The sequence below is a fragment of the Mauremys mutica genome, chromosome 6 (assembly GCF_020497125.1).
Source record: "Mauremys mutica isolate MM-2020 ecotype Southern chromosome 6, ASM2049712v1, whole genome shotgun sequence".
NCBI lineage: Eukaryota > Metazoa > Chordata > Testudines > Geoemydidae > Mauremys > Mauremys mutica.
Genome location: NC_059077.1, coordinates 82,487,340 through 82,502,605, shown reverse-complemented (window position 1 = coordinate 82,502,605; position 15,266 = coordinate 82,487,340). Strand labels below are relative to the sequence as shown.

Genomic DNA, 15,266 nt, shown 5'->3' with positions numbered 1-15,266 from the left:
ACCAGACAATTTAGAATTAGTGCTAGCTATGATGTGTGATATGATATGTATGTTTCCCCAAAAATATCATTGCTGTTCCATATGTTTACATGGAAGATGTACTTAGGGGTTGTCATAGGTTTGTTCCCCACTCTGAACTTTAGCGTCCAAAAGATGGGGACCTTCATGTACCCTTCTAAGCTTAATTCCTAGCTTAATATAGTGTTTTGGTACACTTTCCATTCCCCGCAAACCTTCCCTGGGGAACCCAAGACCCAAACCCCTTGGGTCTTAACACAAGGGGAAATAAACCATTCCCCCACCTTTCCCCTCCCAGACTTTCACTCCCTTCTAAGTTTCAAAGTTACAGCAAACAGAGGTAAAAAATCCTTCCAGCAAAAGAAACATTTACAGGTTGAGAAAACAAACATAAGACTACACGCTTTCCTGGCTGGGTACTTACAAAATTAAAACATGAGACTGATTCAGAAAGATTTGGAGAGCCTGGATGGACGACTGGTCCCTCTCATGTCCCGAGAGCAAACAACCCCCAAACAAAGAACACAAACAAAACTTCCCTCCAACAAGATTTGAAAGTATCTTGTCCCTTCATTGGTCCTCTGGTCAGGTGTCAGCCAGGTTTAGAATAATAGAATCATAGAATCTCAGGGTTGGAAGGGACCTCAGGAGGTCATCTAGTCCAACCCCCTGCTCAAAGCAGGACCAAACCCAACTAAATCATCCCAGCCAGGGCTTTGTCAAGCCTGACCTTAAAAACCTCTAAGGAAGGAGATTCCACCACCTCCCTAGGTAACCCATTCCAGTTCTTCACCACCCTACTAGTGAAAAAGTTTTTCCTAATGTCCAACCTAAACCTCCCCCTCTGCAACTTGAGACCATTACTCCTTGTTCTGTCATCTTCTACCACTGAGAACAGTCTAATCCATCCTCTTTGGAACCCCCTTTCAGGTAGTTGAAAGCAGCTATCAAATCCCCCCTCATTCTTCTCTTCTGCAGGCTAAACAATCTCAGTTCCCTCAGCCTCTCCTCATAAGTCATGTGCTCCAGCCCCCTAATCATTTTTGTTGCCCTCCGCTGGACGCTCTCCAATTTATCCACATCCTTCTTGTAGTGTGGGGCCCAAAACTGGACACAGTACTCCAAATGAGGCCTCACCAGTGCTGAATAGAGGGGAATGATCACGTCCCTCGATCTGCTGGAAATGCCCCTACTTATACAACCCAAAATGCCATTAGCCTTCTTGGCAACAAGGGCACACTGTTGACTCATATTCAGCTTTTCGTCCACCGTAACCCCTAGGTCCTTTTCTGCAGAACTGCTGCCCAGTCATTCAGTCCCTAGTCTGTAGCAGTGCATGGGATTCTTCCGTCCTAAGTGCAGGACTCTGCACTTGTCCTTGTTGAACCTCATCATATTTCTTTTGGCCCAATCCTCTAATTTGTCTAATTTGTTTACTGAGCTTCTTAACCCTTTACAGGTAAAAGAGACATTAACCCTTAACTATCTGTTTATGACAGGGGTGTCTGGCCTTCTCTGAAATCCAGTGTAGAAATTGTACAGAGGGGGATCAGTTGGGCTACAGCAAGATTTTTGAACAAAATTAAACCTGCATGGAAGAGAAAGATGTGAGACCTTACAAAAGAAACTACTCCCACTTCCCCACACATATGCACAGACATAGAAACATGATTAGTCAGTAGACTTTTCTTACTAACATAATCTGGGGGCCTTTGGGATGTTCTCTTTAAATAAGTAAAAGTGATTTTTTTGCATAGAAGCGTAAGTTTCCATGCTACAGAATTCAACAACTAAATATTCTATGGTTTCATGCTGTGAGCTGCATGTGCTCTCAGGGCTTTGGAGTACCTCTGAAAAGAGGAGATGAAGAACCATTGTACTGGGCATCATAGGTGACATTTGCTCATCTGCAGAGAGCCCACACAAGGCTTGTGCTACACCTATATTCCACTTATAGGGCTAAAGTGAGAATTAAGTGGCTCATGCCAGTGAGGGTTGAAAGAGTGATTTAAATGGATCTATACTGATTTATACCAGTGGAGGATCTAGTCTATGGTTTTCATATATTAATCCCAGTGCCCATCTTGAATGAGTTGCCACCATGGAAGGTTATATTCATAAATGGAGATATACACCTAACTCATCAAACTGGAAGGGACAAGTCCAGCCCCCTGCCTTCACTAGCAGGACTAAGTACTGACTTTTGCCCCAACTCCCTACATGGCCCCCTGAAGGATTGAACTCACAACCCTGGATTTAGTAGGCCAATGCTCAAACCACCGAGGTATCCCTCTGTCTCCAGAATATGCAGACAAAACAACATCCTGTAACTCAGTTATTAGCTAGCAGAACCAATCAAATAAATGAATAGGTCACATCACTCAGGATTTCATGTGGTTGTAGAATTTGGGAAAATATGAATCTAATTGAGAAGTAAATAGTCTATGAAAAATAGTATATGTTAACATTGAATGTTGCATAATACAATATATATGATTTCCAGAGTGGAAATGGAACTATAAAAAGGGAATTGAGAATTAACATAAGGCTGTAACTGGGGAATGTAAATACAATGTAATTTAATGACTGAGGAATCATTATTTTGGGCATTATTTCAGAATCTATAGAAGGTGGAAGTGTTCAGCACTTGGCTGCATACAGAAAGAGAATATTTGATTATAAGGTTTGATGTAAAAGAATTATTGTCATGAGTTTGAGACAGTTGAATTAATTATGATTAATGATGCCATTGCAATTGTCAGGCGGATACAGTTGATCCCAAATGGGCACTAGTAAAACTCTTACCCCACATCATAAAATCATATATTGTGTAAATACCAAGTATGTTACTTATAAACTATTTTTAAAATGCTTTACATTGTTTTTAAATGGTATTGGAGCTATTGCATTCATATGTTAAAAGCAAGGATTGTACAGCAGTGTTAAAATGACAGAACAAGTGGAAAATCCCAACCACAGTGGATAAATCTTGTTTTTTATGTGTTGACTGAGCTTTTCTTTTTCTTTAAGGTAACTGTGTCTCTGATTAAAAAAAAAATCCTGCCAGTTGTTTTTCTTTTTAATGTATTCTCCCATTTTTCAGAGTATAGAGGACAAATACTGCCTGGTTCCTTGTAATTTGCTCATTGCTCCTGTTTTTCCTGAGTTGGGAGAGGGTGTGTTAATACTTGATTAAAACTTATTTATATTGATAATGTTTCCAATATATTATATTTCTTTATATTTATAAAGTGAAGTTTCAACACCAAACATATTGTGCATGAGACTCTTATGTTCCAATAATTGCTTGCCCATAAGGCTGAAAGTTAATTGCAATACACAGACCCACACACATCATATAAAAAAGGTAATTTCACTTAAAATAAATTTAGGTTTAAGAAACTGAGAGCAATAATTCTAAACTAGACATTAAAATCAACAAAATATCAAATAATTGGAGCTTGGAGCTGCTACCTCATTTTACACAAGACACTGTAGCCTTATCTATAGTTATGGGTTACTTTAATTATGCACCCCAAGGTAACTGTCACCTACTTTCATCTGTGAGAGTTCAGCCCCGAGATTAACTACAGTAGCGAGGTTATCAATAGAAGGGGGAACCCCATAGTTAAAGTTAAGATTTTGTTACAGTTATTTTTAGTAAAAGTCAGGGACAGGTCATTGGCAATAAACAAAATTTCACGGAAGCCATGGTGGCTGATAGTTCTGGGGCCCCCGCCACCATCGTGGCTGACAACTCTGGACCCCACTGCAGCCCCAGCGGCTCAGAGCTCTGGAATCCCTGCCCCCTGCAGTGGCTAACGGCTCCGGGTCCCCACCGTCCCAGGGGCTGGGAGCTCCAGGTGCCCGTAGCAGCTGGGAACTCTGGATTCCCTCACTGCCCACAGTACCTCGGAGCTCCATAGTCCCCCTGCTGCCCGCCTAGGGTTGCCAACTTTCTACTCACACAAACACCCTTGCCCCACCCCTTGCCCACTCCTCCTCCAAGGCCCTGCCCATGCCCCACTCCATCGCCCCTCCCTCTGTCACTTGCTCTCCCCACCATCACTCGCTCATTTTCACTGGGCTGGCTCGGGGGTGCATTCAGCCACCCTAAATTAATAAAATAAAACATCACATAGTTAAGAGTTAATTTGGAGACAGGCTTTCAGAAGCAAAGTTAGCTCTAGCTAGCAGTTTCTGCTAATCAGAATGGGAGGATGAGACAAACAAGTAAACAACTAAAACTAAAAACCTTAATGGTTAAAAAACCTTAAGTCTAAACACCACTAATATTAAATATATATATATATATTATTTTAAAATAATAATGCAGTAGGGGTTATTATAACCTATGTATTTTATAAAAATAGTTATAAAAAATAGCTAAAGCAGTCCTCTGAAGCTATATAAAAAAAAAGTTTTTCCCAATACCCTTTCTCCCCTGTGGGTGAGCAACTGGCCACTGCAAACCTGCTGTTAATTACTCAATATCTTTCCAGATATTAGGTAAATATCTGGGATGTTCTAAACCTATTGCTTATGTTTGTGGGTGCTTAAATCTAACAAACTGCAGTTTTAAATAAAGCACACTTCCTTGCACAAATCTTATCGGACGGAAGTGCTGTAGTTCCTGTTAATTTATTCCTTACACCGCCTGAAGTAAAATAGTGAAGTTGCCCTTGTTTGGAGTTCTGAAAATCCAGGGTAACAGAGGGGGCTTTGGGCTGGGGGGTGAGGGATTCAGAGTATGGGAGGGGGCTCCGGGCTGAGACAGGGGGTTGGGCTGTGCGAGGGGGTACGGGCTCTGGGCTGGGGCCAGGGATAAGGGATTTGGGGTGCAGGAGGGGGCTCCAGGCTAGGGCTGAGAGGTGCAGGAGGGGGCTTTTGGCTGGGGCAGGAGGTTGGCGTGCAGGGGTGAGGACTCTGGCTGGGGGTGCAGGCTCTGGGGTGGGACCAGGGATGAGGGTTTGGTCCCACCCCAGAGCCCGCACCCCCAGTGTTCGGAAGGCAGAAGAGGGATCAGGGCTGTAGCAGGGCATGGGGACGGGGAGGGCTCCAGCTGGGGTGTGGGCTCTGGTATGGGGCTGGGGGTGCAGAAGAGTGCTCCAGGTTGGGACCGAGGGTTTCAGAGAACAAGAGGGGGATCAGGGCTGGGGAAGGGGGTTGGGGTATGGGAGGCGGTCAGGGGTGCAGGCTCCGGGCAGTGCTTACCTCAAGCATATCCCAGAAGCAGCGGCATTTCCCTCCTCCCAAATCCTCTGCGGGCTGCCCCATCTGCAGGTGCCACCCCTGCAGCTCCCATTGGCCATGGTTCCCAGTGAATGGGAGCTGCGGAACCTGCGCTTGAGGTGGGAGCAACGTGCAGAGCCCTCTGGCTGCCCCTATGTGTAGGACTGGACGAGGGACATGCCTCTGCTTCTGGGAGCCACGCAGAGCCACGGGAGGGAGCTTGCCTTAGCCCCGCTGCGCTGCCGATTGGACTTTTAACGGCCGGAGCTGCCAGGGACCCTTTTCAATCAGGCGTTCTGGTCAAAACTGGACACCTGTCAACCCTATGCCTATGTCGTTTGAGAGCTCCTGGTCCCCTTGCTGCTTATGGTGCTCCAAGCTTCAGGGCCACCACCAGCTGACAGCTCTGGCCCCGTTGCCCTGGGGTTCAAGCAGAAAATGTCATGCAGGTCTCTGAAAATCACAGAATCTGTGACCTCCATGACGTAATCTTATCCCTACCCATGGTGCAGAACAGCCTATAGTGATCTTTCTACAATATTTACTTTTATTAGTCAACCAAACAACAATACACATGCTACAATCTGTTAAAGGAGAGAGAGAGCAATACAATACACCTAGCATTTGCATTATTTACAGCGCAGCTTGCAGAAAAATCTGAAGTGTTTGTCATCATCCACACCATCATCAGCACCACCTGTGGTTGTCATCATGGTGTCTCCCCAACCATGGCATGCAGGCCAGGATACAGCTGTTGTAATGTGTTACGCTTACACCAACTAGGGTTCAACTCCTTTTCCTTATTTGAACACCTACACCTCACTACTTTTGGGGTGCCCTATTTTTCCTTTGTTATTTTCCTTTTACTTATTAACATTTCATAGAATCATAGAAAATTAGGGTTGGAAGAGACCCCAGGAGGTCATCTAGTCCAACCCCCTGCTCAAAGCAGGACCAACACCAATTAAATCATCCCAGCCAGGGCTTTGTCAAGCCAGGCCTTAAAAACCTTTAAGGATGGAGATTCCACCACCTCTCTAGGTAACCCATTCCAGTGCTTCACTACCCTCCTAGTGAAATATTTATGTCACATTATCACCATAGTAATAGATAAGGAAGTCTAACATTTCACCCCAGCTATCAACAGTCATCTTGTGGTGTATACTGATCTTTAATAAACATTATTATTCAACACTCACCGATATTTTCAAAACATCAGCATATCATTAACATAGATACAAAGTCAGCAGGTTTATTAATTTACTTATCCTAAATTTTAGACTCATAGACTCATAGACTTTAAGGTCAGAAGGGACCATTATGATCATCTAGTCTGACCTCCTGCACAATGCAGGCCACAGAATCTCACCCGTCCACTTCTATAACAAACCCCTAGCCTATGTCTGAGTTATTGAAGTCCCCAAATTGCGGTTTGAAGACCTCAAGCTGCAGAGAATCCTCCAGCAAGTGACCCGTGCCCCATGCTGCAGAGGAAGGCGAAAAACCTCCAGGGCCTCTGCCAATCTGCCCTGGAGGAAAATTCCTTCCCGACCCCAAATATGGTGATCATTTAAACCCTGAGCATGTGGGCAAGACTCACCAGCCAGCACCCAGGAAAGAATTCTCTGTAGTAACTCAGATCCCAACCCATCTAACATCTAATTTTCTTAGCTTCTTTATCCTAAATCCTAAATCCTAATTTGGCTAAGCTAAATGTCTTACAAGCCTGAGTCCTATAGGCCCTGTTAAAATAAAATATAAAAGCATATAATATATAAGAATTAATATTGTAAGAAATAGGATTTATTTGGTTGTGTGATGACCCAAGGGATGCTTAGAAGGCGATGAAATCCCAGTGAAGAATATGAGGACAGTGTGGAACTCTCTTGGAGCTAGAATTGCAGGCTGCCCACAAACTCGGGGAAAACAAGGCCCCCTTTCTAGTCTGTGCCCAGTTTGAGTTGAGGACGTGGAGTCTGCTGAGCTGTGTCCTAAGGCGCTCTCTCTCTCTCTGTTTCCAGGGCCTCCAGGGAAGAGAAATGGACAAGAAGAAGGAAGCCTTGAAGAAACAGCAAGCAAATAGGAGGAAAGAAAGTAAGTCACTGAAGGTGGAGGACAAGGAAAGAGTCCATAGCAAAGGCTCAGGTTACATGAGACTAGTGAGCCTTTTAATACCTTGAGCAGTGTGACCTCCCTGTAATTAGGGTTCAGGTCTGTGCTCTTTTGGGCTCTCGGCATTCTGCTCATTGAGCTAGCTAGTGAGAGTGACTCCCCTGTAATGAGGGTTCAAGTCACAGCCCTGTTGCTTATGGGGGATACTGAGCTCCTTGGAACCTTGAGCAGTGTGACCTCCCTGAATTCAGGGTAAGGTCTTCCCTTTTTCCCTTTTGGCCTTATGCCCTGTTGGCAGTCTAGTCAGCGTGATAACCCTGTAACAAGAGTTCACATCATGAGCCTCTCTCTTTTATGGTACAGATTGAAGGCTTTGATACCTTGAGCTGTGTGGCCTCCCTGTAATTTAGGTAAGGTTTCTGTCCTTCAGGCTCTTGGCATTAGGCCCCTGTAGCCAGCTAATGCTAATGGTCCGCCCTGTAATTCAGGTGCAGGTTGAATCCCTTTCATTTAGAAGGGATTAGGGCTATCTTTGTGCCATTGGTACTGTGACTGTCTTGTAATTTGGGTTCAGGTCTCCAGCCTCTTGCCCTTTTGGTTTTGTGGGCCATTGACAGTCTAGCCAGTGTGACCCCCCTATAACTAGGGTGTAGGTCGCATCTCTCTTGTTGATGGGGCTTTAGAGCCAGTTTCATTCCATGGCCCATGTGACCACCCTGTAACCAAGGTTTAGGTCTCTCCCCTTTTGTCAGTTGCAGTTATGCTTTTTTGTTCAGCTAGTCCGAGTGACTCCCCTGTAATTAGGGTAAAAGTTGCCATCCTCTAGCTTAGGTGAGAGACGTATCTTTGAGCTGTTTGACCGCCCTGTAATGAGGGTTCAGGTCGGCCCTTTTGGCCTCTTGATATTATGCTCTAGTGAAAGGGACTACCCTGTAATGAGGGTGCAAGTCACGTGGCTGTGGTTTATGGGGGATATTGAGCTGTTTGGAACCCTGAGCAATGAGACTTCCCTGTAATGAGGGCTCAGGTCTCTGTTCAGTCCAGTCAGTATGACAACGCTGTAATTAGGGTGCGTGTCACGAGTTTCTCTCTTTTATGGGACATATTGAGGCCTTTGCTGCCTTGACCTGTGTGACCTCCCTGTAATTAAAGTTGCCTCCCTCCTTGAGCTACATGGAGGATTGGGGGCATTTTAGTAATTTGAGCAGCGTGACCTCCCTGTACCTAGGAATCCAGTCCCTGCTTTTTAGTCTCTTGACATGATGGTACCGTATGCCCGTAGCCCGCTGGTCAAAATGAGAAAGAACTTATATATTGCCATTGTACACACTATTTACACTTCTCCCCAGGGCCGCCCAGAGGGGGTAGCAAGTGGGGCAATTTGCCCCAGGCCCTGTGCCCCGCAGGGGCCCCCATGAGAATATAGTATTCTATAATATTGCAACTTTTTTTTTTTATGGAAGGGGCCCCTGAAAGTGCTTTGCCCCAGGCCTCCTGAATCCTCTGGGTAGCCCTGCTTCTCCCTTCTCTCAGCCCATAAGAAAAAAACCCCAAAAAACTCTTAATACCAGAACAGTGCCATAGTTATGTGACATGGAATTCAACTAAATTTCTACCTATTTTGAGATGCTGGCCAATTAGAAATTGTCAACAGAACTGGAGAATTTCCATCTAAATGTTGATTTCATCTTGATAAGTAACAAAATGGATGATGAAATGGAACTGAAAAGTGAGAAGAGGATGCTGACAGGGATAGAGTCCTGTGATTTATTCATGAATAATGGGAGAGAAAAAAGGACAACCTGTCACAAGACGCATTGAAGAAAAGGCCAGAGACAAAGAAGGAGAACCAGTAGAGAAAAGTAACACAAAAAGCTAAGGGAAGACAAAGTCAAGGAAAAGTTACAGTGTCCAACAAGTGCCTTATAACCAATTATAACACATATTACTGATATCTGCAACATGCTTGTAACTTCTATTAATCACATAATAATGCTGCACAAACTATTTATAAATGTACCCTTAATATAAGCAATGACCTTGAAGCATTATTGATTTATGGGGGAGTCCAAAATTTCTGCAGAGAAAATGCTTTCTGCGTAGCCAAGATCAATAATCTTCTAGGGGACTTAGGAGTCCAAATTAGTGAATATTTTTCCTTCTGAAGAGAGAGCTACATTTATAAGGGAAATATGTAACCATAGCAAATTGGAGTTTGGGGTGAACTAGCATTATTGAATTACATCCATCTACTTGATACTATTGAGCTTAGGATGTAAAGAGCTGGATAGTAAGGAAAACATTGCTAGATGATGCAGAAATAGATAACATCTATGCATAAAAATATTAAAATCAATAATATTCAGATAATTAAGCTGACAAATCTACTTCCATTTGCAGTTTAGGTAAAAAAAAGGCAATGATTGATAGTCATTTCATTCAGATGATTCAGCAAATACTTACTATATGTGCAGCCGTAAACCTCAATACGCATTCCAATTCTACCATTGGGATTCCAGTCCAAGGGGACAAAACGGAGAAATCTTGCTTTGATGGAATGTTGAAGCTTATTGTGCACAACACTGTCTGCATTTGTGTTTCCTGAAAAAGCCTAGAAGAAAACAAAAAAGGATAACAATATCCATACTGCATATAGAAGTAAACAGAAGCAGTATTGACCTACTCTTCATTTTAGGGCCTTACCCTACAAACACTTATGGATGTGAGTAAATTTACTTATGTGGGTAGCCCCATTGAATTCCATGGAAATACTCACATGAGCAAACTCACTCAGATACTTAAGTGTTTTCAGGATCAAAAACTTAGTAATCCAACTATTTATATCATGCTCATTTGAGTGCCTTCAATCTTTTATACTTTAAGTGAAACTGCTTTTTTTTTTAAATCCCCTAAGAACTCTATGTTGTGATACCCTTACACGTCAGGGTATTATGCCATCTAAAATTCCTTGTATATATCATGGATAGGTTATTATTATACTTTTCTCTACCTCAGAGGGAATTTAAAATCCAATACCTTCTTGTACTTTGGCTGTGAACTGTAGTAAAACCCAAGAATTACTGTTTCTTGAGAGATAGAGCTCATCTTGCGAATAGGACTCTAGGTTGCCAGCTACTTGAGACAACTTTTTATAAGAAGAATTTAAATACAGCAACTCTGGAAAAAGAAAAAGAAAATCTGCGCTTGTACTTTATTTTATAGGTAAAGGGAGAAAACAGGTTTTTTTTTAAAAAGCTTGTATTGGCAACAATAATAATTTTATTTTTATTTCTTGCAAGGTGTACCATTGCTTTAGTTAATGAAAGAAAATAAGTGAAACATCTCCTCTACTAAATATTACAAACTTAGGTATTTAAAAAACCAGAAAAATAAAGTCTGTTTTTGGTAGTGGATGCTTAGTTTCATTTTTTTTTATTACTGAGGTTTGTGATATAAAAACATGCAACAAAATATTCAAAACAGATACATTTTGGGTTTCTATGTTTGACAATTTAGACAGATTGCTATCCCTGAAATATGTTGGTTAACTGAAGCATAGCAAATAGGATACATTTCCATATGAGGACCACAGGAACATCTTAAATTTGAATGATCAGTACATCTCCATTTCCATTATGTTTTGATTGCCTAGGAGACATTTGCTATCACTGTATGCCATGGATTTGTTGTGACCGTAGAATGAGATTTTAAAAAGGAACATTCTGGTTTACACTTCTCACCCCCTCTTTATTTTGAAGTGGAGGCAATTCATCATGAGTCTCCTTCCATAAAGATAAAGCTTCCCGCTTTCCCTCCCTCATCCTAGTGGAATTTCAAATTAATTGTTAGCTCAGAACATTGAGTATGAAGAAACAGCTAGTGAACAGGCTCATTAGAGCTAACCTATTAAGTCGGTAATAAGTAATGAGAGTCAGCAACTTTAAATATCTAAACCATTTGCAGCTTCATGCTTTATAATCTCACTTTCACAGTAGAAGGCAGAAACACTATAACAAACACAGGAGAACTGCCACTATTTTCAGTATGAGACACTTCCTAAATTCTTGTCCCTTCGAATCATATTTGTAGTCACTAACAGATGTAACTGCTATTGAATGTGCCAATTAGTTTGTTGACTGAACCAGAACCCAACTCCAGAAGTTTAAGTGCTATGCGCAAATTAAGTGTTCCATTAAGATTTCAATTTTTTCTAAGATTGTTTCTGGAAGGCATGCACCTAGCAAAAATGAGTTGTTAAGTGTTGAATAAAGTTTGTAAATGCCTGATTTGTTACTTCAGGTGATACTTGAGCCATGTGCTCTTAATTTAAAATTAGGTTTCTGATAAAAATAATCTAAAAGTGAAATATATTCTCTTTTACACCACTCTAAATGGTTAGTTTTGAAAATAAGATTTTCCAGCTGTTTTGCAATGCTTTTAGCCAAGAACGCTGCCAGCTTTTTTGCCACCTTAGGCGGCAGACGGTCCCACCCCCGAAACGCTGCCCCCGACAGAGGCGGCGGAAGGTCAGGCCGCTGCGGTCACTGCTCCTCAAATGTTAGCGCCCTAGGCAACCGCCTAGGCTGCCTAATGGGTTGCGCCGGCCCTGCTGTTAGCTGGAAAGAACAAATTCTAAAGTATATCACTTGAGTCAAGTATTACATGTACCTCTGCTGCTTGATGTTAAACATTTAAAAGATTAAAAATACTATCTGGGCCTGTTGTGAGCACTTTTCAGTTTGAAGAGAGAGAACAGAAATTAACTTCTGCACTCAGCTGGTTTCTCTTTATTGATCTATAAGTGCTACCTGAAGCCTATGGAAGTAAATGGAAGTCTTTTTAAGGAAGTTGTCATGCTCAACGTGATGACAACTTTCTTGATTCAGTAATGGGACACAATTTCTGTTTTCCAATCCAGTCTTCCAAATATATAAGAACATAAAGAATGGCCACACTGGATCAGACCAATGGTCCTTCTTGCCCCATATCCTGTCCCCAACAGTAGCCAGTGCTAGATGCTTCAGAGGGAATGAACAGAACAGGGCAATTTTGTATGATTCATCTTCTGTTGTCCAGTTCCAGCTTCTGACAGTTGGAGGGTTAGGGACACCTGGTGCATGGGGCTGTGTGTCCCTGACCACCTTTTTACATCAACATTGATGTAACTATGCTCCAGAAACTTACCTGATTTTGTTTTGTTTTGTTTTGTTGTTGTTGAACTCATCCATACTTTTGGCCTTAACAACATTCTACAGGTTGACTGCATTGTGTGAAGAAATACTTCCTTATGTTTCTTTTAAATCTACTGCCTATTAATTTAATTGGGGGACCTTTGACTCCTGTATTATGTAAAGGGGTAAATAACACTTCCTTATTCACTTTCTCCATACCATTCATGATTTTATAGATTCTCCCCTTTGTCATTTCTCCTCTACGATGAAAAGTCCCAGGGTTTTTAATCACTTCTCATATGGAAGCTGTTACATATCCCTAATCATTTTGTTGCCCTTTTCTGCATCTTTTCCATTTCTAATATATCTTTTTAGAAATGGAGCAATCCATTGCACTATTCAAGGTGTGGGAATACCATGGAATTTATATAGTAGCATTATAATATTTTCTATCTTCTTATCACTTTTGAATGGCTCCTAACATTCTGTTAGTTCTTTTGACTGCTGCTGTACATTGAGAGGCTGTTTCAGAAAACTATCCACAATGACTCTGAATGATAACAGTGAATTTAGACCCCATCATTTTGTATGTATAACTGGGATTATTTTCTTCCAATGTGCATTATTTTGCACTTATCTACATTGAATTTGCCATTTTGTTGCCCATTCACCCAGTTTAGTGAGATTCCATTGTAAATCTCCACAGTCAACTTTGGACTTAACTATATCGAGTCATTTTGTATCATCTGCAAATTTAGCCACTTCACTGCTCTTCCCCTTTTCCAGATCATTAATGAATATGTTGAACAGCACAAGTCCCAGTACAGATCCTTGGGGGACCCCACTATTTACCTCTCTCCATTCTGAAAACTGAGCATTTATTGATACCCTTTGTTTCCTATATTTTAACCAGTTACTGATTCATGAGAGAATCGCCCTCTTATACTATGACTGCTTAGTTTGCTTAAGAGACTTTGGTGATGGCTATAGTCCAAGTACACTATATCCACTGGATCACCCTGCTCTACATGCTTGATACCCTGAAAGAATTCTAATATATTGGTAAGTCATAATTTCCCTTTACAAAAGCCATGTTGACTTTCCCCAACAAATTGTGTTAATCTATGTGTCTGATAATTCTGTTCTTTAACACAGTTTCAACCAATTAGCATGGTACTGAAAGCAGGCTTACTGGTCTGTAATCTCAAGGATAGCTAATGGAGCTTTTTTAAAAAAAGCACTTCTATATTTGCTACCCTCCTGTCATCTGATACAAGAGCTGAATTAAGTGATAGGTTACATACACAATTAGGAATTCTGCAGTTTCATATGTGAGATCCTTGAGAACTCTTGAGTGAATACAATTTGGTCCTGATGATTTATTGTTTAATTTATCAATTTGTTCCAAAATGTCCTTTATTGACACCTCAATCTGGTACAGTTCCTCAGATTTGTCACCTAGAAGGAATGGCTCAGGTGTGGGGATCTCCCCCCATATCCTCTGCAGTGAAGATGGTTGCAAAGAATTCATTTAGCTTCTTTTCCTTGTCTTCCTTGAGTGCTCCGTCAGCGCCTTGATCAGCCAGTGGCCCCACTGACTCTTTGCATCAGAAGCAGGAAGCCTGCTACTTAAAAAAATTCCTTAGTCGCTTTTCAAATTCTTTCTTATCCTTACTTATTTTACTTTTACACTTGACTTGCCAGAGTTTATGCTCCTTTCTATTTTCCTACCTAGGATTTGACGTTCAAATTTTAAAGTATGTCTTTTTGCATCTAATCATCTTTTACTCTGCTGTTTAGCCATGGTGGCATTTGGAGTATACATTTAAGTTTAACCCTCTATCATGGTATTTTAAAATAGCCTCTAGGAAGTTTGAGGCATTTCACCCTTGTGGCTGTTTCTTTTAATTTCCATTTAACTAGCTTGCTCATTTTTGGATAGTCTTTGGATTGGCTCTTTTTCCCCTTACAAGGATGTTAAATTTAATTATGAATTGATTCAGCTATATACACCTCTTGGACTGGATCCTGTGCTCCACTTAGGACTAAATCAAGAATTGCCTCTCCTCTTGTGAATTCCAGAACAAGCTGCTCAAAGCAGCAGCCATTTATGGTGTCTAGAAATTTTCTCTCTGGATCCCTCTTCATTTCACTATCACCATCACTGTCCTGATCATGTAGTCAGTAGTATACACCTATTGCTATACTCTTATTGTTTAAGCAAGCTTCTATCCATAAAGATTCTATGGCACAGTTTGATTTATTTAAGTTTTTTTACTTTATTTTACTCTATGCTTTCTTTCATATATAGTGCCACCCCCCCCCCCCAGCACAACCTACTCTGTATCTCTGTGTCCCGTTGATTATCCTCATTCCACTACGTTTCCGTAATGTCTACTGTATCAATATCCTCATTTAATGCTAGGCACTCTAGTTCACCTCTCTTAATATTTAGACTTCTAGCATTTGGATATAAGAACTTGTACATTTTGTCAACATTCAGTTGCATGCCTTAATGTGTTTTATTAAAATGGGACTTCGTTTGACTGTTCCTCACTAGCTCCTAGCTGTAATTTACCAACTTCTTTACCATCTTCTTTACCAGGCTATCAAATTCCACAGTTAACAAATTAATCTTTAATGGATGTCTCCACCCAAATTGTGTTCTCCTCCTCACCTGTTGGCTTTCCTGCAGTCCTTAGTTTAATTGTGGGATTTCTCTGTTACATTGGT

General features: G+C 41.5%; 1 protein-coding gene across 2 annotated transcripts in view; it reads right to left on the bottom strand.

Annotated features, from left to right (window-relative positions):
• Positions 1–15,266, bottom strand: part of LOC123372908 (contactin-associated protein-like 4) — a 302,483-nt gene that overhangs the window by 111,492 nt on the left and 175,725 nt on the right. For both annotated transcript variants that reach the window (XM_045021533.1, XM_045021534.1), the window contains one exon: positions 9,826–9,973. In XM_045021533.1, coding sequence (XP_044877468.1) covers positions 9,826–9,973 — 148 coding nt within the window. The remainder of the gene's footprint in view (positions 1–9,825; positions 9,974–15,266) is intronic.